Source organism: Etheostoma cragini, chromosome 4 (genome assembly GCF_013103735.1).
Source record: "Etheostoma cragini isolate CJK2018 chromosome 4, CSU_Ecrag_1.0, whole genome shotgun sequence".
NCBI lineage: Eukaryota > Metazoa > Chordata > Actinopteri > Perciformes > Percidae > Etheostoma > Etheostoma cragini.
In genome coordinates, this window is record NC_048410.1 from 839,296 (window position 1) to 860,040 (window position 20,745).

The following is a 20,745-nucleotide window of genomic DNA, read 5'->3' on the forward strand; positions in this document are numbered from 1 at the left end:
GAGGGAACGTTCCCTAAACGTTAGTTTTTGGTTTGGTTTGAACTAACCTTTAGAGAACCAAAAACTAACGTTCCCTAAACGTTCTGTGTTAGTGGGGGACCCACCTGATGGCCCAGACTCATCTGACCCTCCCCCCCAACAATCAGCACCATGACCCAGACTCAGAATGTAAGAAGAATGCAAAGCGCTTTCAGATGCCAATATTCTCTGTTTGGAATGTAATTCGGAAATGGCCGTCATCAGGACCAGTGGAAGTTAAAACAAGATCTGGAAGACCAAGAAAATTCTTGTTTGCAGCCAGTGGCACAGGGAACATTTCATGAGTAGAAGGAAAAATGGATTCAATAAAATTTCAGCAAATTTTGGACGTTAACTTGATGCCATCTGTGAAAAAGCTGAAGTTAAAGAGAGGATGGCTTCTACAAATGGATAATGATCCTAAACAAACCTCAAAATCCACGGTGGATTACATCAAGAGGCGTAAACCGAAGGTTTTGCCATGGCCTTCACAATCTCCTAACCTCAACATAATGTAAAATCTATGGATAGACCTTAAAAGAGCAGAAATCTCAAAGAACTGGAAGACTTTAGGAAGGAAGAATGGGCGAAGATACCTCCAACAAGAATTAAAGACTCTTGGTTGGCTACAAGAAGCGTTTCCAAGCTGTGATACTTTCCAAAAAGGGGGGGGGTAAAAAGGTATTAACTCTGCAGCGTGCCAGCGGCTAACCCCAGTTACCGCCACCAATCGGAATATAGACAACCTTTGCGCTGGCTGATCCCGGAGAAACATACAATGTAAACTTTGGTTCCTACTAAAACATTCATTCTGAGGACAAGCTCCTAATCGCCGTTGCTGGGTTACCTATCGTTTATAATATAATGTTGTTTGTACATAGGGACCAGTTAGCGTTAGCTGCCACATTGTCTCTAACGGTCCCTCACAGTGAAGTCCTGCACGGGTCACTAGCTTAGTCTGGGTCACTAGCTTAGTCTGGCGGATGCTCGCTCTGCCTCCACGCCGCTACGGCTCAGCGGCTAACGAGCAAGCTAACTAGCATTGAGCTTTTTTGCAGCTCAAGTTGGTGGCAGTGTGTACGTACGGTTAGGAAAGAAAAGCACGTCTGTAAACTTTATAACTCAGCTCAACTCTGAAGTTCTTACAATCACATTATTGAAAATCAAGAGAGAGAGAGAGAGAGAGAGAGAGAGAGAGAGAGAGAAAGAGAGAGAGAGAGAGAGAGAAAGAGAGAGCCCTATACCGAGTTGATGGTCAACATTATTTGGAAAATAGAGAAAGAGTTCAATGTTATTAAATTGTCATGGCGTGCTTAAAGCCAGTGTAAAACATAAGAATTAGAAAAATATACTGTTTATAAACTCAGGATACATTTTTTTTAAATATATCCTAAAAAACTAAGATGTGCAAATATGTATCTGGAGGGCAGTGCAAATGTTTTGCAGAGCACAATTAGCAAGGCCATAAAACAAGTCTGTTTAAGTCTGTCTAAACCTAATTACTCTACATGGAAACATGATGTAAACAAACTGATTAATACCTGTTTTTATCTTCCAGGACAGGCAGTGACCGTGGAAGATGGCCGTGATGTTGTGTTACCCTGCTCTCTCAGCACCAAGGAGGACATTACGTCTAAACTCTTTGACTGGAGGAAACCTCCTCAGAAAGATGAAGGTCTGAAGGAGGTGTTCATGTATGTAGAAGGCAGTCATTACAACAACGGACTAGGTGGTCAGAGTGAAGAGTTCAAAGGTCGAGTCTTTCATTTTCAAGATGAACTGAAACACGGCGACGCCTCCATAATCATCAGAAATACAAAGATATCTGACAGTGGAGAATACAGCTGTGATTTTCCTCGTCTTGAAACACCTCAAACTTTCTACATTCAGCTTGTAGTTGGTGAGTACTTTTATTAAACAATTAAAGTTTGATCAATGAACAGGATAGAGAATTCATTTTGATAAAGTCTTTTATTCCTTATTTCTTAAAGTGGTTTCTTAAGAAGTGTGACTTTCATGCTTATTATGTGTACATTTTAACAACTGTCTTGTCCAGTTTCTGCTGGTTAACAGATTAGGTGGTAGAGTGTCCTTTCCGAGGACCCCCAAAGTAGACGTTGTACAAATTGTCTGTATTCTGAAAGCTGACACTCATAATATAGATAACCAAAGCCCAATGTCTGTATTCCTTATCCTTGTGTGTGTGTATAATAAAAAGACTGAGCTACAGAGAAATTGTTGAAGATCGTTGGGAGCAGTGCTGGTGGAAGGCTGCTCTCATCTGTTCTTCCCTTTTGCGGCGAAAGTCTATAAACTGCTCACTACCGTCTAAGTCTCGTTTTGTTGCCTTTACCGTCATTATTTAGTAAGTTTAAGTGTCCTGAAACTGACAAACAGGATATTAAAATTTCTTTTAAACTGTTTTTCAAGTAATTAATATTTCAGAGGCATTAATATTTTGTTCAGCCTTTTAGGTCGTGTTTTACCCTCTCGAGGCTAATTTTGGTCATGTATATTTCTGTCTCTTAATACCTAAACATTTAATCTGTATAAGACCAGGACCACGAGGACCTGATGTATGTAAATGACATCACTGTTAAACACTCATCAGGTTTCATTAGGTGTGTGCTCTGAAACAACTGAATTGATTAAAAAAACATTGACTTAATTAATTACTATGATGTTAACATTATGAGTAGTACTTCATTTTATCTTCCAGAGCCGTCAAAGGTCATCACAGTGGAAGAAGACAGTGATGTTGTGTTACCCTGCTCTCTCAGCACCAAGGAGAACATTGAGTTTAAACTCTTTGACTGGAGGAAAGCTCCTCAGAAAGATGAAGGTCAGAAGGAGGTGTTCATGTATGTAGAAGGCAAACATTACAACAACGGTCAAGATGGTCAGAGTGAAGAGTTCAAAGGTCGAGTCTCTCATTTTCAAGATGAACTGAAACACGGCGACGCCTCCATAATCATCAGAAATACAAAGATATCTGACAGTGGAGAATACAGCTGTTATTTTCCTCGTCTTCAAACACCTCAAACATTCTACATGAAGCTTGTTGTTGTTGGTGAGCATTTTTATTATGTATGCTCTTTTATTAAAAATTTAAATATGTCTGCAAAATAACACAATTTATTTTTAAGTGTCTGTAATAGGGTTCATATTTCACAAGCACTAACTAATGTTTTTGTTTTACCTTTTAGGTCCTTTAAAAGACAGATCAGGGGAAAACATCCCAGGTGAGTCCTGATGTTATAACCTCATCTGATGTTATAACGTCATCTGTAGCAGCTGTTTGGTTTCACAGGCCTGATGATTCATGAAACATTAGATTAGATTAAAATGTATTGCACACACCTTACAGGTAACGTTACTACGGCAACGAAGTGCAGTTTAGCCAATTAGAAGAAAGCAAATATTCTGTACCTATGCGTAATAAGTACGAGAAATGCTAATAGTTATTTATCAGACAATATTATAAACAATAAATAGCTGGAGGTATGAATATAAATACATCACTTAAAATCAGAGACATGTACACGCCAACGTCAGTTTTAAGTTTGTGTAAATGTTAATAATTCAAAAAGATTTTAATAAATCTTTCATTTTATAACAGCAGTGACTAAAACTTGTCTTTATTGTACATTGTTCAATTTTTGTTAATCCTTATGAATGAAAAAACAGAAAGTCACTAATCCAGGAACACGTGTGTGTTTGTTAGATTTTGTTCCTTCTTGTTTCTTGTTTTTTTCTCACTCTGTAATCGCCATAGTGAAGAAAATAGATGAAAACATCCCAATATGAATGTTTTAATGCTTTGATGGTCCTCTAGTGAGTTGTTCATACTGTGTTCACAGGTGCGGCGCCAAAACCATCTGTCACTATACTTGAGGTAACAAAGTACCGGTCTCTGCTGCAGTGTGAGGGTCACGGTGATCCAGAACCTGAAGTAGAGTGGCGGGATAGTGCTGGAAACTCACTTCCTGCTGAGAAGACCCAGGGCGAACCAATAGGAAACCTTTTCTACATCACTCTCAGAACTACTGTGACCCAGACCGACCTCTATCGCTGTGTGGCAACACAGGAGACCATCAGCCATCAGGTTTACTCTGACACCTATGTGTTCATCCATGGTGAGATTCTCCCTCATCCTGATTTTATCTGTGAATAATTTTAAAAGTGTGTGTGTGTGTGTGTGTGTGTGTGTGTGTGTGTGTGTGTGTGTGTGTGTGTGTGTGTGTGTGTGAAGCAGAGGCAGATACAGTATTTTGGGTGGGTCACTACAAAAGTGAGTGGGCCATTTTAAAAAGGACAAACTGAAAAAAAAACATCAATTTTACCTTCCAACGTGTACTGCATTACAACAGCAATAGCAGTACTGTCACTACAACATGATCAACCAACAAAGCTAAAATGTTATTACACAACCATATAGACCATCTGTCAAGTTTAACCTTTTTAGGCTAAAATATATTGGCACCGGAAGAACCAGCAGCATTGGCTCTCCTCAGCACTGTTATTAAATGTTAGAAACTGTTAAAAACGCGGTCAGATCATGAGCAGCAGTTAAAGAAATAAAAGTGAAATCAAAAGGTTTCTGATTCTTACACACAGCTGAGCTCGTTGTAATAATGTTAAACTTAATGGCCCAGTCATGTCTGTTAAGCAGCTTATTACCGCTCTAAACAGCATGAATACATATTACTCAAACTAAAATATTCTACATACAGCATCTAGAAAGACAAAGCAGAATTTTCTGTTCTTTAACAACGTTTTACTAACTTAGTTTAATATTTCACTTGATCCATTAAAACTTATTTCTTGTAAGTTTTACTGCAGCTCGTGAAGCTGACATATTTCCATGTTTGTATCGTTGATGTTCTTCTCTGATTGGACGCAGCTACAGATGAAGCTTATTATAAATTACTTATTATTTAGTTAGACTTCACACAAAGTAAAAGATTTATAAACAGCTGTTACAACCTGATCCTGAGATTAACTGTTGTTAAAAATGATCTACATTCTTCTCCAGAAAACAATGCAACAAGAAATATCTCACTCTTCACTCAGCACAGTACACATTCATTTTATAGATTATAAAATAATATAATTTGTCTGGTACAAAATCATCTCAAAATAGTATTTAGAGTTTTTCTGTTGCACTAATGTAATCTGAGCACTTTATTTTCTGACGTTAATAAATTATTTTAAATATAGAAAGGTAAGGTATGAAACAATACATACACACACGTCAGTAAAAAGGAAGGGAATGCAGTAACTTGTAGTTTTATATCATAGTTGTAGTAATTCTGATTGAACCAGCAAAGACTGAAGAGGTCTTCCAAAAGGATTTCATGCTGAAGGATGAATTCAATAAAATAAATTGAGAGACCTGTTGAGAGACTTGAAACTATCTTAATATGATTGTTATGAAATATGAATATCTATATATTCTTCAAAGATTTTTATAGATGAGTCAAACGTATATATATTATTTTCATGACTTTTTACATTGTAGATTATCTCTTAACAAAAAAGTGTGAAATAACTGAAAACATGTCTTATATTCTAGTTTCTTCAAAGTACCCCCCCCCCCCCCTTGCTTTTTAGATAGCGCTGCAAACCCTTGGTGTTCTCTCACTGAGCTTCATGAGGTAGTCCCTGAAATGGTATCCCTTCCCCGGTGGGCCTTGTCAGGGTTTATTAGTGGAATTTCTTGTCCTATTAATGGGGTTGGGACCATCAGTTGTGTTGTGCAGAAGTCAGGCTGATACGCAGCTGACAGCCTATTGGTCGACTGGTAAAATTCATATTATGGCAAGAACCAATCAGCTAAGGGATGAGAAACGAGGTCATCATTACTTTTAGAAATGAAGGTCAGTCGGTCCGGAAAAATGTGAAAACTTTGAATGTGTCAAGTGCAGTCACAAAAAACCATCAAGCTCTACAACTAAACTGACTCACATGAGGACCGCCCCAGGAAAAGAAGACCAAGAGTTCCCTCCCCCCCTCCAGGAAAAGAAGACCCAGAGTCCCTTCTGCTGCTGAGGATAAGTTCATCTGAGTCTCCAGTCTCAGAATTCAAAAGTTACAGCAGCTCAGATCAGAGAGCAGATAAATACCACACAGAGTTCTAGCAGCAGAACATCTCTAGAACAACTGTTAGGAGGAGACTGGATCAGGCCTTCATGGTCCAATAGCAGCTAGGAAACCACTGCTAAGGAGAGGAAACAAGCAGAAGAGATTTGTACGGGCCAAGACACACAAGGAATGGACATTAGACCAGTGGAAATCTGGGCTTTGGTCTGATGAGTCCAAGTCTGAGATCTTTGGTTCCAAACGCCGTGTCTTTGTGCAACGGAGAAAAGGTGACTGATGGATTCGACATGCCTGGTTCCCCCCCGTGAAGCATGGAGGAGGAGGTGTGATGGTGTGGGGGGACTTTGCTGGTGACACTGTTGGGCGCTTATTCAAAATTGAAGGCATACCGCAGCAGCATGCGACATCGGACATCCCATCTGGTTTGCGTGTAGTTGGACCATCATTTATTTTCAAACAGGACAATGACCCCATACACACCTCCAGGCTGTGTGAGGGCTGTTTGACCAAGAAGGAGAGCGATGGAGTGCTGCGCCTCCACAATCACCGGACCGGAATCCAATCCAGATGGTTTGGGGAGAGCTGGACCGCAGAGTGAAGGAAAAAGGACCGACAAATGCTGAGAATTCTGGGAAATCCTTCAAGGTTGTTGGGAAACCATTTCAGGAGACGACCTCTTGAAGCTCATCAAGAGAATGCCAATTACACAGTAATCAGAGCAAAGGGGGGGGGGTACTTTGAAGAAACTAGAATATAAGACATGTTTTCAGTTATTTGACACTTTGTTGTTAAGTACATAATTCCACATGTGTTCATTCATAGTTTTGATGCCATCAGTGATAATCTACAATGTAAATAGTCATGAAAATAAAGGAAATGCATTGAATGAGAAGGTGTGTTCAAACTTTTGGCCTGTTGTGCATCATGTTTTAAGTACAAATGAGAACCAGTTCACGTGGAGGAGGCTCCTCTTTTGTGTGAGAGTGACACGTCAAAGCTGAGAGATGCATACGTTACGTATTAAACTATAAAAACTAAAGTGTGTCTGGCTCTGTTCCATGTTAATATTATCAATGCCATTTTATTTATAAAGCACCTTTACATTAAAAGACAACATAAGCACAGTATGAAGAACAATGCATGAACAGCAATATGAATACAGTACAAGCATCACACACACACACACACACACACACACACACACACACACTGTAATTAACCAAAAGCTTGAGAGAATATTAAAGTTTTGAGTTTGTTTTCTGATTCTGGGTTCAGCTTGAAGACCGACCTGATGACCTGAGAGGACTGATGACGATCAATCACAGGTATTGCATCACGTCTCTTCAACTTTACTTAATAACTGCAACATTTAAACAGATTTTCATGTATTACTGTATGACAGATCTATTATAATACTGCACACTAACATACTTTTAAAGGTGTGTGTGTGTGTGTGTGTGTGTCCTATTAACACCGCCCAACATGCCCTATAAAATGGAAGTCATATGAACATGACAGTCAGTGGTCTTAGGTGACTTTGTCTGAAGTCGTTGACGTGTAAACATGTAATTGTTTCAGGTAAATCTGCATGGAGGGAACTTCTTGGGTCTCTTGTGTCTTCATGTACTCCTCGTCTCACAATGTCTTCACATAGTCACATTATCCTGACGCTTTAATTTACTAAAAGTACTCAAAGAACAACGTTATCCATGCATTTTTTTTTTTGTAGCCAGAGTGAAATCTAATGTGACTTCTTTTTATATTTAGACGTTGTGTCGTTGACATTATTTAGGATGAGCATGTTCTGCTTCTTCTTATTTCCTAAGGTGCTGAGCCAGAGTTTCAGGTTGAACTACACACTGTTGTTGCTGTAATATCAGTGTTGTGTGTTTATGTTGATCTGATGCAGCTGCAGGGCATCATGGAATCTCACGCAGCGCTTCATCATTTCAATCTAAATAAAAAATAAAACATATGTCAACCTGTGTGTTGTGACTGTTCAATTCAAATACCTGAGAAGTGTGGTAGAAGTACACTTAATACTCTTAGGATTACTAAGGATGGGTGTAACAGAATCACAATCAGAAATACTTTGTTGATCCCTGAAGGGAAACTCTGTGTTCCAGTAGCATTAGTAGTAAGAAGACGGTAACGGAGCACGGCAACAGGCAGCGTGCACGTTAGCACATGCACACTCTGCACTTCAGATGCATCAGAATCAGCTTCATAACAACATAGTATAACAACATAGTATAACAACGTAGTATAACAACATAGTATAACAACATAGTATAACAACATAGTATAACAACATAGTATAACAACGTAGTATAACAACATAGTATAACAACGTAGTATAACAACGTAGTATAACAACGTAGTATAACAACATAGTATAACAACATGGTTCACAGGACAACACACAGGACATGTGGTCAAATGAAGGAGGTTTTTGAGGTGACTAGGGAGGGAGGAAAAATAAAGTTACAGAGGCAGTCAGTTGGAAGTGGGGAGGGATGGGGGGTGGGGGGGGGCAGGTATGGTGTGGAGTAAGATGAGTTGTGTGTGTGAAGTGTGAGGCGTCAGACTGTCTATGTGTAACAGAACGTTTAGTTCAGATCGGCCTTGTCCTTGAGGAGATAATTCAATTTAATTTTATTTATAGCATTAATTCATAACAAGAGTTATCTGGAGACCCTTTACAGATAGAGCAGGTCTAGACCAGATAGAGCAGGTCTAGACCACACTCCAGAATTTACAAGGACCCAAAAGTTCTAGTAGTTTCCTCCAGAGCAAGCAACAGGACCACAGTGGCGAGGACAACTTCCTTTTAGGCAAAAACCTGGGACAGACCCAGAACCCAGAACCCAGACCCAGAACCCAGGCCCAGACCCAGGCTCTTGGTAGGTGGTGTCTGACGGGCCAGGAGATAGGCCAGTGCACAGGAGGAGATAGTGCACACATTTCCTTAGACATACAGTACTATGACTTATTCAACATACTATTCTATGACTTATGACTTTTTTCATATACTATACTGTCTTTTTTGTTTTTTGACAAACTACAACTTATAAAATATTATACTATGACTTTTTATGAATATTTTCAAAATACTATACTTTTATGATTTTTTTAATATACTATACTATAACTTTTTATAAAATACTGTATTATGACATACTATAATATGCCTTTTAATGACATTTATATGACAACATATAACCTTTTTATAATTTTTTCAACGTACTATACTATAACCATTTTGATTTTTTCGACGTAATACACTATTACGTTTTAATGATTTTATTGACATACTATACTATGACTTTTACTTTTTTTGACATACTGTACTATGACTATTAATGATTTTTTTAAAGTACTAAATTGTATTTTCTATAACTTTTCAACGTACTATACTGAGTCTATTTTTTTATGACATACTATAATATGACTTTATATGAATTAGTTTGACGTACTATACTTTAACTGATTTAATTCAACATACTATACTATTACTTTTAATGAAATGTATTGAGATACTATAACTTTTACTAAATTATAAATTTTTATGAATTATATATGAGTTTTTCACTGTACTATATTATGACTATAATTTTTATTTTTTCGACATACTACACTATGACTTTTCTATTAACTATTTCCACAAATTACTATACTATTACTTAATGACATATTTTGAAATACTATAACTTTTACTATATTATTATTGATTTTTTATGAATTCTTTTACATACTTTACTTTGTCTTTTTTATGACTTTTTGACACATCACATTACTTTTTATGCTTTTTTGACATACTGTTCTATGATTCTTTTGACATACTATATTATGAAATTTTTTGAAGTCCTATACTTTAACTTTTAACATTTTAATGAAATGTATTGAAATACTACTGTATATTATGATTTTTAATTGTTCTCCAATATTACAACTTTTTTCATATCATCACTCTGTTTTTCTATATTTTTTATAATTCTGCACATTATAATTTTATTCTAATTTTGTTACTCCATTTAACGACTTTTCCTTTTTAATTATTTTGTATTTTCTGAATAAGAATTTATTAGAATTTTTTCCTTTTCATCTTAAATTAGTTTTAATTTTGTGATTATCATAATTTTATTTTAAATATTTTTCCCCATGTAATGCAACTGGTTAAAATCTTTATCCTTCTGTTAACTGTAACCTCTGACCTACATTCAGAGGAAGCATCTGTGCTGGTGAGTGACGTCATGGCGCCCTCTGGTGGACACGAGCAGGAACTACACGCAGAGCGCCAGGAAACAATTACACATTGATATATTAAAATTATAGTAGCACTAGAGAAATACTAAAAAATAAATAAATATACATTTTTGGAGTGGGGTCAGTGTACAAGATAAAAACGTTTAAATTAACATAATAAAACCTGTAAACATGTTTTAACGCCATGACGTCAATCACCAGCTGAGGGACGCTTTTCGGTTTTAAGAGTAAATTATTTTTCATTATTACATTTTTCATATAATCACTTTGCCTTCTTTAATTTTATTTATTGTCTGCATAATACAATTTTATTCTCAATTTTTTTACTCCATTAAATGACTTTTCTTTTTTAATTATTTTGTGTTTTTTGAATATTAAGAATTTATTGGTATTTTTTCCGTGAAATCCCTTTGATGAGCACCATCAGCTCCACCAAAGACCTGCTGACGGACCTGATAGGGGACCAGCGGCTGCCTGAGGACCAGATGGAGGAGGGGGTGCAGCTGAAGGACCTGCTGGATGGCACTCTGATGCTGGACCCGGTCTAACGCATCAGCATCAACCAGGCCCTGCAGCACCCCTTTATCCAGGAGAAGATCTGACACCCTGAACGCAACACACTCCCAGAGCTGACCCAGAACCAACCACTAAACCAGGTCTGACAGGAACTCTGCAGGGAGGCAGCAAACCCACACACAGGATTTATTATTTTAATTTAAATGTTTTGTTATTATGTGTTTATTTATACATTTGATACATTTATATTTCGTTATTTTTTAGAATTTATTTTGTAATACTATATTTGTTATTTTACATCATTATCATTGAAAAAGTATTTTAAAGCATTTGTTGAAATAATATATAATTGAATTCAAATGATCAAAATAAATCGGGTCAGAGATCGGGTCACAAAAGAAAAAAATGTAATTAAATGAATTTATTTAAAAAAGTGTCGTCAGTGTACAAGATAGAAAACATTTAAATTAAGATAATAAACCCTGTGAACATGTTTTAAGGTTTAATTATCTCCTGGCGCTCTGCGTGTAGTTCCTGCTCGTGTCCACCAGAGGGCGCCATGACGTCACTCACTGGCAGAGACGCTTCCTCTGAATGTAGGTCAGCAACAAAACAAAAAAAAAATGAATGTAGATCAGCGGCCACTCTCGGCACACGATCCGTTATGCGCATGTGCAATATGTTCGCGCACGCGCAGAGGAGAATCATGATGTACGAGGATTTAAGGCACTGCACGATCTGTTCCACACATAGACAGTTAATATTAATCAATCTAATAAACAATTATTATCAATATCTGTACAGTCCATGGTTCCATAGTAGCGGTCTGCTGTTAGCCTCCACCGGAAAGCTAACAACGTTAGTTTAGCTAACAGCTAATTTGGCTAACCCTCAATGTAAAATACCCTCAAATATAATATATCAGAATCAGAAACAGAATCAGAATCAGCTTTATTGACCAGGTATGAAGACACATACGAGGAATTTTCCGTTGGAGCATAGTTGCTCACAATATGCCTACACACACAAAACAAACAACCCAACAAACAATATACACACTAATATAGACACATTAATATATTCATAATCTAAACAGAAACAATGTAGAGAGATGAGTCCAATGAAGAGTCCATTAAAAAAAATTTAAATGTGGAACATAGTGCAAAGGGTACTAGGATAAATAGTATTAAGTTATTACATTACAATATGAACAGTATGAACGTTATGAACAGTTCTGAAATAGGAAATGAGAATGATGAACTAGAACTGCACGCAGTTTCAACGGGGTCCAAGCCCCCCCTCACAAGTCATCCCCATCGACCCGGGGAGCGCACAAAAGTGGAACCCAAAGCGAAGTACAGAAGCTTTGCTTGGTCATGAATTGCTTACACAATTACATAGCAAAATTCTTTATACAACATGGTTTCATGGCCATCTGGAGATGGTACACACCAGGTTTCGTGCAGATCTGTCTTACGGCCTAGGACGAGTTTGAAAAAGTTGGTTTTGCATTTGTCGCAATATTGCGAAAATAATTTTAAACAGAAATGGGCGTGGCCTATAGCATGTGACTCAGCTTGACGTTGTGAACACGTGGACATCATTTTTAACGTGTGAGGAGTTATAGCTAAAAACAGGTTTTACGTCATAGTAGCGCCACCTACTGGTCAACATGTGTAATATTTGGTAAATCAGGTCGACTACCCACTGTACATCTACCCTGTACATTTCAAGTAATTCACTTTAGTTTAAGTGGTTAATTTGAACGTTGGCCCATAGGCCACGCCCACTTGAACCAATCACTACCCCGCTTTAAGGACCACCTTAGGAGTGGGCCTAGATGGTAGCCATCAAATTTTGTCAAATTCGGATGAGCGGTTCATGAGATATAAAGTTGTTGTATTTATAGCGCCCCCCTAGTGGCCAATGTTCATAGAAATTTGTTATCGAGCCTCAGAGAGTCATACCAAGGAATATTCTAAAGTTTGGCTTTGATAGCATTTATTTTGGCCTAGATATGGCAAAGTCAGTTTTTCATAGTTAGCTACACAAATGTGTTTGCGCGTAATATGCGCAATTTTGATTCTATAAAAAATCTTTATGCAACTTTTTGTCAGGCCCGTCTGGAGATGTTATGTGCCAAGTTTCGTGCAGATCCATTGCACGGTCTAAGAGGAGTTAGAAAAAGTTGGTTTTCAATAAATCATGATTTTCCACGCATTAAAGTGTAGGCGGAAGTGGGCGTGTGCTATATCACGAGTTCAATAGGATCCAGGGAACACGTGGATATAAGGTTTTTAAATGTCGGATGTACGGTTTGGGAGTTATAGGGCCAAACGCGTTTTTTGTGGTATAGCGCTACCTAGACGTGGAAGTGCATCAATTTTTTGCGTCTGATGTCTTTGCGGACTTTCGGACCTGTCCTGAAAATGGCGCGTTGCCACCATATACAGGATAGGCTGCAGCACCAGTTTTATGCGGTGAAGAATAATAAGAAGGAAGAAGAATCTAGCAAAAACAATAGGGGTCCAAGCCCAAGGATGCGTGCACCGCTAGGGTTCCACAGCCCTGCTGTGTGAACCACGTATCGCCTTGCGATTACTGCGGTGCACGCATCCTCGGGCTTGGACCCCTAATAAATACTGAATAAATGGAATAATAGTGGAGCCAGGAAACAGGTGCTGTAGAGACAGTGTAACTGGGTTACTGGCCAGAATTGAACCTGACACTGTGGGTCAGTAGTCAGCTGTGCTTCAGAGTGATGGCCTGTGGGAAGAAACTGTTCCTGAGTCTGTTGGTTTTGGCGTATGGTGCTCTGTACAGCCTACCAGAGGGCAGAAGATGGAACAGATTGTGTCCGGGGTGAGAAGGGTCTGCAGTGATGGTTCCTGCCTGTTTCCTGACTCTGGAGGATTAGAAGTCATGGACGGAGGGATCTGGTTTGGAGAGATCCAAACCAGACAGTGATGGACGTGCAGAGGACAGACTGGACGATGGCTGTGTCAAAGTGGATCAGCAGCTCCTTAGGCAGGTTGAGCTTCCTGAGCTGGCGCAGGAAGTACATCCTCTGCTGGGCCTTTTTGATGATGGTGTCTGTGTTGGGCTCCCACTTCAGGTCCTGGGATATAGTGGATCCCAGAAACCCTGAAGGATTCCACAGCAGACACAGGGCTGTTGAGTATGGTGATGGGGGGCAGAGTGGAGGGTCTCTTCCTGAAGTCCACGATCATCTCCACAGTCTTGAGCGTGTTAAGCTCAAGGTTGTTCTGACTGCACCAGAGAGCCAGCTGACCCACCTCCCGTCTGTGGGCCGACTCATCACCGTCCCGGATGAGGCCGATGACGGTTGTGATGTCAGCAAACTTCAGGAGTTTAACAGACGGGTCTCCTGAGGTGCAGTCATTGGTGTAGAGGGAGAAAAGCTGTGGGGAGAACACACACCCCTGAGGGGCGCCAGTGCTAATAGTCCGTGTGCTGGATGTGATGTTCCCCACCCTCACCTGCTGCCTCCTGTCAGTCAGGAAGTCTGTGGTCCACTTACAGGTGGAGTCTGGCACAGTGAGCTGGGAGAGTTTGGTACTGAGGATGTCCGGGATGATGGTGTTGAACGCCTAACTGAAGTCCAAAAACAGGATCCTTGCACAAGCCCCTGGAGAGTCGAGGTGTTGCAGGATGTAATGCACTCGTAAGTTGACTGCATCATCCACCGACCTTTCAGCCCTGTAGGCAAACTACATATATATATATATTATATACAGTAACAGATAATAGTGGTTTAGTCAGTTCAACTTTACTTGCGCCTATTTAAAACACAATCACTTAATACTTGTCTTTTTTATTACTGTAAAGTCTTAATTTAGCTGTAGCTGCTTTTCCCACGGTTTAGTTTGAGTAACGTTATTGTAGACTGAAGCAAAGCTAGCGGTTAGCCGGGAAGCTAACGGCGGTGGAGGCTAACCGTTCTCTTAATACATCCATGGGTCTAACGGCTAACGGCCACAACTATGACAGATCGTGTACTGATGTGTTAGCTAAGAGAACGGTTAGCCTCCACCGGTAAGCTGACGCTAGTTTAGCTAACAGATATTTCGGCCAACAGGCTTTAGGATTCAGATTCCGGTTGAAGCTAACCGTTCTTTTAGCTAATACAACAGCCTACACGATCTGTCATAGTTGTAGCCGTTAGCCGTGTGGATGTATTAAGAAGACGGTTAGCCTCCATCGCCGTTATCCTCCCGGCTAACCGCTTTAATTTTACTAGTCAATTTTAGCTGCCTGAAGCTAATAAAAGGAGCAAGGCGCTCATCGTCCTGGCTCGTCAATTTGAGTTTGGCTTTCTGTTAAACTGTGTTAACGTACTGGACGTACATAACACACAGGGAGAACAGTATATAGTATCATTTTTAAAACGGAGCAAAAAACAAAAATTCAGATAGAACAATCAATCCATAACAAAGGAATAATTTAAAGGACAGGACAGGTGACAGGTGAGTAAATGTCCTGGATAGGCTCTATAATATATTAGGCCTATTAATAACGCAAAATTAATTAATGAACAAGAACGTAAAGGGGTCCAATACATGGACCTTAAATCAGACCAGCCTCCAAAATCAGTCTCTGGAAATTCAGTTTTGAATCATCTACTTGCAAGAGACATGACAGATGATGATATGAGACTCGTGTAACTCCAGTAAGAGGACACAAGATGGCGGCAGAGCCCCCCAAGAGCTCCGAGGAGGGTTGGAGGCTGAAACCGAAGGTAAAAACCTGAACACCTGTTCGCCATTATTTAAAAGAAGAGCTCCGTCTTTGCTCCTGTAATTAATCGACAAATATGAAGCATCTAGTGGATCTGCTGTGTTTGTGTCTTCTGTGTTTGACCGGGAAAACTCTTTGTGATAAAAACGGTAAGAAGGACTAACTTTGTTACATATAAAGGCGACTGATGGACTTAGACTTCTCTTTATTAATCCTTTTGGGATGACTTCCGCGAGGAAATTGAAAATTCCAGCAGCAGTTTTAACAAGATTTTTTTTAAAAAAAAAGGCAGTACAAAGAAAACAAAGTAACTGTAATAATATCAATAATAACATTAACAAATTCGTCAAATAAAGACAAAAAAGACCATAAATTATTTTCAAAGTGTCAGTGTTGAGTCCAGTGTTAAAGTGATAAAGTGACCAGGTTTTGTGTGTGTGTGTGTGTGTTGTCCGCCCTATTTCCTCCTCCCCCATAGTGAGGAGTTGTAGAGTCTGATAGCATGGGGGACACAGGAGTCCTTGAGTCTGTTGGTCCTATCTTGTGAAAGAGCAGCCTTCCAGTGAACCGGCCCCTCTGGGTGCTGATGACGGGGTTGGGGGGGGGGGCTGGCATCGTCAGTAATGTCCAGCAGTTTGTCCAGTGTCCTCTCTGCCACCGTCACCATGGAGTCATGAGTTCATACCGACCACAGAGCCGGCCCGCCTGACAGACTGGGTGTTGTCTCGTCATAAGATAAAGATCATCAGAAGGCTCTATATGGACTAATATAGGCCTACTCCATATTTGCGTCAATAACACACAGGCAGAACCATATTGTTCTATATCTATGGGACTAACCCTTCACAGCTCAGGTTATTGGTCTCATTGATACAGATGACCTCTGTGCTTTTTAAAGTTCTTCACAGTTTGGCGTTCCGTTAGTTTAGGGCGGGAGGAAGCCGGAAACCCAGAGTTTAGGATCTGTAAAAGAAAAGGTAGACCTACTTAAAGCAAAAGTTCAAATAGGCAATGCAGTCAAATCTTTACATTTGAGATGCTGGAAACATTACCTTTAGTATTTTACTTTTAATATTTACTTATACTACTTGAAGTATAAAAACTAAAAACTAAAACTCAGTTGATCCATACAACATACCAGTGTTCAGATACTTTAGTAAAAGTAATAACACCATAGTGTATCAGTCCTGCATTGAAAATGTTACTTGAGTTAAAGTAAGATAAAAGGTTCTTAATGTTAAAGTACTCCATGCAGATAAACTCTCACATTACAGACACTGGAAACATGACAGGGTTTTATGTGACATTACTGTACACAAGTGTGTAAAATACATAATAAAATTTCATTTTAAATATAGTTAAAAAAAGGCATAGTTTTATGCCTGTAACCTAAACCTTCATGATTTTATCTTCCAGTCATCAACGTGGGAAGAGGGGCCGATGTTGTGTTACCCTGCTCTCTCAGCACCAAGGAGGACATCGAGTTTAAAGTGTTTGTCTGGAGGAAAGCTCCTCAGATAGATGAAGGTCAGAAGGAAGTGTTCCTGTATGACAAAGGCATCGATAACAGAGGTCAGAGTGAAGAGTTCAAAGGTCGAGTCTCTCATTTCCAAGATAAACTGAAACACGGCGACGCCTCCATAACCATCAGAAATACAACGCTATCTGACAGTGGAGTCTACAGCTGTTATTTTCCTCGTCTTCAGCCACGTCAAACTTTCTACATTAAGCTTGTTGTTGGTGAGTATTTTTATTATGTTTGCTCATTTTTAAACATTTAAATATGTCTGCAAGATAAAACTTTGTAACTGTTTTAAAGTTGATAATACTTCACAAGCACTAAGTAATGTTGTGTAGCTTGTTCTCTTAGGGCTCATTGTGATCATGGATATTTCTGTCTCTTAATAACAAAAAATGTAATCTGTATAATACCAGGACCACAAGGACCTGATGTATTTAAATGACATCACAATGTTGATCTCACTTCAGGCTCTGAAAGAACTGAATTGATAAAATATTTAAAAACATTTTTTTTAAACTATAGACAGCTAGAGAAGAGAAGCAATGTTTGCCTGAAGCCATTGATCAGTGGACAGTTACCGTAAACTTTATTCCTCCGTATTTCCTTCAAACATCACGCTGATCATTTGTGGCAAAACGGTCGGCTAGTAGTCCTTACCTAGGTACTGTCAGGGCCTCATACTCTGCTTCTGACTGGCTAGTAGTCCTTACCTAGGTACTGTCAGGGTCTGCATGCTCTGCTCCTGACTGGCTACTAGTCCTCACCTAGGTACTGTCAGGGCCTCATACTCTGCTTCTGACTGGCTACTAGTCCTCACCTAGGTACTGTCAGGGCCCTCATACTCTGCTTCTGACTGGCTAGTAGTCCTTACCTAGGTGCTGTCAGGGCCTCATACTCTGCTTCTGACTGGCCAGTAGTCCTTACCTAGTTACTGTCAGGGCCCTCATACTCTGCCTCTGACTGGCTAGTAGTCCTTACCTAGGTACTGTCAGGGCCCTCATACTCTGCTTCTGACTCATTTCTTTTAACCAAGTAGAAATACCTGTTTGTGTTTATTCTTCCTGATCTGATAGATAATAATAGCTGTAATCCAACAGGTTTTTCAGGTGTTTATCATATCTGACGTTTTTGCGGTGCAGTGGTGTTCACTTTATTAGTTTCACCATTCAGGGACAGTGGAACAAGACAAACTTCGGTCAATTGTCACCTTATAAAACAGTTGTTAGTTAGTTTTTGTCCAGGAGGCAAAGTCATGGTAGGAATCTGAGGAAAGAAAAGCACGTCTGTAACATTTATAACTCAGCTCAACTCTGAAGTTCATATAATCACATTATTGAAAGTCAGAGAGAGAGAGAGAGAGAGAGAGTGAGAGAGAGGTCTATACCGAGTTGATGGTCAACATTATTTGGGAAATAGAGAAAGTATTCAATGTTATTAATTTGTCATGGCGTGCTTAAGACCAATGTGAAGAATTAGAAAAATATATTTAAAAGTTTATAAACTCATGATAAAAATTTAAATATATCCTAAAAAAACAAGATATGCAAATACTGTATGTATCTGGAGGGAAGTGCAAATGTTTTGCAGAGCACAATTTGTAAACAACTCTACATGTAGAAATACTGATTAATACCTGTTTTTATCTTCCAGAGCCAAAAGTCAGAGTGACCGTGGAACAAGGCCGTGATGTTGTGTTACCCTGCTCTCTCAGGACCAAGGACAACATTGAGTTTAAACTCTTTGACTGGAGGAAAGCTCCTCAGAAAGATGAAGGTCTGAAGGAGGTGTTCCAGTATAACAACGGCATTCATTACAACAACGGTGGAGGTGGTCAGAGTGAAGAGTTCAAAGGTCGAGTCTCTCATTTTCAAGATGAACTGAAACACGGCAACGCCTCCATAACCATCAGAAATACAAAGATGGCCGACAGTGGAGACTACAGCTGTGATTTTCCTCGTCTTCAAACACCTCAAATATTCTACATTCAGCTTGATGTTGGTGAGTACTTTTATTAAACAGTTAAAGTTTGATCAATGAACAGGATATTAAAATTTCTTTTAAACTTTGTCAAGTAATTCATATTTCAGAGGCATTAATATTTTGTTCAGCCACTTAGGTCGTGTTTTACCCTCTTGAGGCTAAATTTGATCATGTGTGTGTATGTTGTAAAATAATATTACACTTTTTTTATCAACTTCTACATTAGCCAATGAGGGGGGACCAGTGGAGAACTTGCTTGGACTTGTTCTGCGTGCCAATAATCAACGTCCATAATCTGTCTGATTTCGGAGCTGTGACCCATTTATTCTCATGACGGCCTGCTCACCGTCGCACAATCATTGGTCCATTTCATTTCTGGTTTAGTTCCATTCATTTTCCTTTGCACACATATCAGTGACACACACACCTGACAGGACTGACACAGTGAAAGCTGTATGCGTTCCCCTTTCTCCACACACCTGTGTACCTGAGGCTGATTACCTTTATACCTTCCTGAAGGCAGTGCTCCACCCAGTGCTCCAACATTAAACTGCAGATTAATTAACAGAACCAACGTGGAATATAAACAAAACAAAGTGTTGGAATGGCTCCAACAACACTCCATGGTTTGACGTAATGTCATATTACCGGCACTCCAGTGATGTTGCTATGGCACAGAGGAGCTTTACGTTAAATTATAACCTCTTGTATAATATTGCTTAATTAATAACTACGATCTAAACATTCTGATTAATACTTCATTTTATCTTCCAGAGCCGTCAAAGGTCATCACAGTGGAAGAAGACAGTGATGTTGTGTTACCCTGCTCTCTCAGGACCAAGGAGGACGTTACGTCTGAACTCTTTGACTGGAGGAAAGCTCCTCAGACAGATGAAGGTCTGAAGGAGGTGTTCCTTTATAACAAAGGCATTCATTACAACAACGGTCTAGTTGGTCAGAGTGAAGAGTTCAAAGGTCGAGTCTCTCATTTTCAAGATGAACTGAAACACGGCAACGCCTCCATAATCATCAGAAATACAAAGATATCTGACAGTGGAGTCTACAACTGTCATTTTCCTTATCTTCAAACACCTCAAACATTCTACATTAAGCTTGATGTTGTTGGTGAGTACTTTCATTATTTCTGCTTTTTTTTAACATCTAAATATGTCTGCAATAATAAAACTTATTTTTAAGTGGCTAATATTTCACAAGCCGTAATTAATTCATCTTAATCTCTTTGTTTTCATTTTGATCATTTACATTTCTGCCTCTTGATAAAGACACATTTTAATCTTTATAATACCAGAATACCAAGTAACTGATGTATTTAAATTACATCTCTGTTAAACAGTCATTAGGTCTCATTAGGTGTGTTGATCTCACTTTTAAAGAGTTCCATGGATAAATATATTTAACAGATAATATCAAAGCTTTCTTTTTTATTCTATTTATTTCCTATTTTAAATACAATAAATCAGTCATAATAGGCTGAATTTTACAGGATCGCTCCTTTAACTTGTTTTTAGTCTGTAGGCAAGGCAAGGCAGCTCTATTTAGTTAGTGCTATCCTTTGTGATCTC

At 39.0% G+C, this 20,745-nt stretch overlaps 1 protein-coding gene and 2 long non-coding RNA genes across 3 annotated transcripts in view; all 3 read left to right on the forward strand.

Annotated features, from left to right (window-relative positions):
• Positions 1 to 566, forward strand: part of LOC117943116 — an 18,706-nt gene extending 18,140 nt beyond the window's left edge. Inside the window, exon 3 of the long non-coding RNA XR_004656288.1 lies at positions 550 to 566. This is a non-coding gene — a long non-coding RNA (uncharacterized LOC117943116). The remainder of the gene's footprint in view (positions 1 to 549) is intronic.
• Positions 1 to 20,745, forward strand: part of LOC117943374 — a 91,159-nt gene that overhangs the window by 19,764 nt on the left and 50,650 nt on the right. Inside the window, exons 2-4 of the mRNA XM_034869457.1 lie at positions 17,077 to 17,400; positions 18,833 to 19,180; positions 19,937 to 20,287. Of these exons, the coding sequence (XP_034725348.1) occupies positions 17,077 to 17,400; positions 18,833 to 19,180; positions 19,937 to 20,287 (1,023 nt within the window). The remainder of the gene's footprint in view (positions 1 to 17,076; positions 17,401 to 18,832; positions 19,181 to 19,936; positions 20,288 to 20,745) is intronic.
• LOC117943122 lies at positions 11,703 to 15,009 on the forward strand. Its single transcript, XR_004656294.1, has 3 exons — positions 11,703 to 11,760; positions 13,590 to 13,594; positions 14,752 to 15,009. It is a non-coding gene; the product is annotated as an uncharacterized LOC117943122 (long non-coding RNA).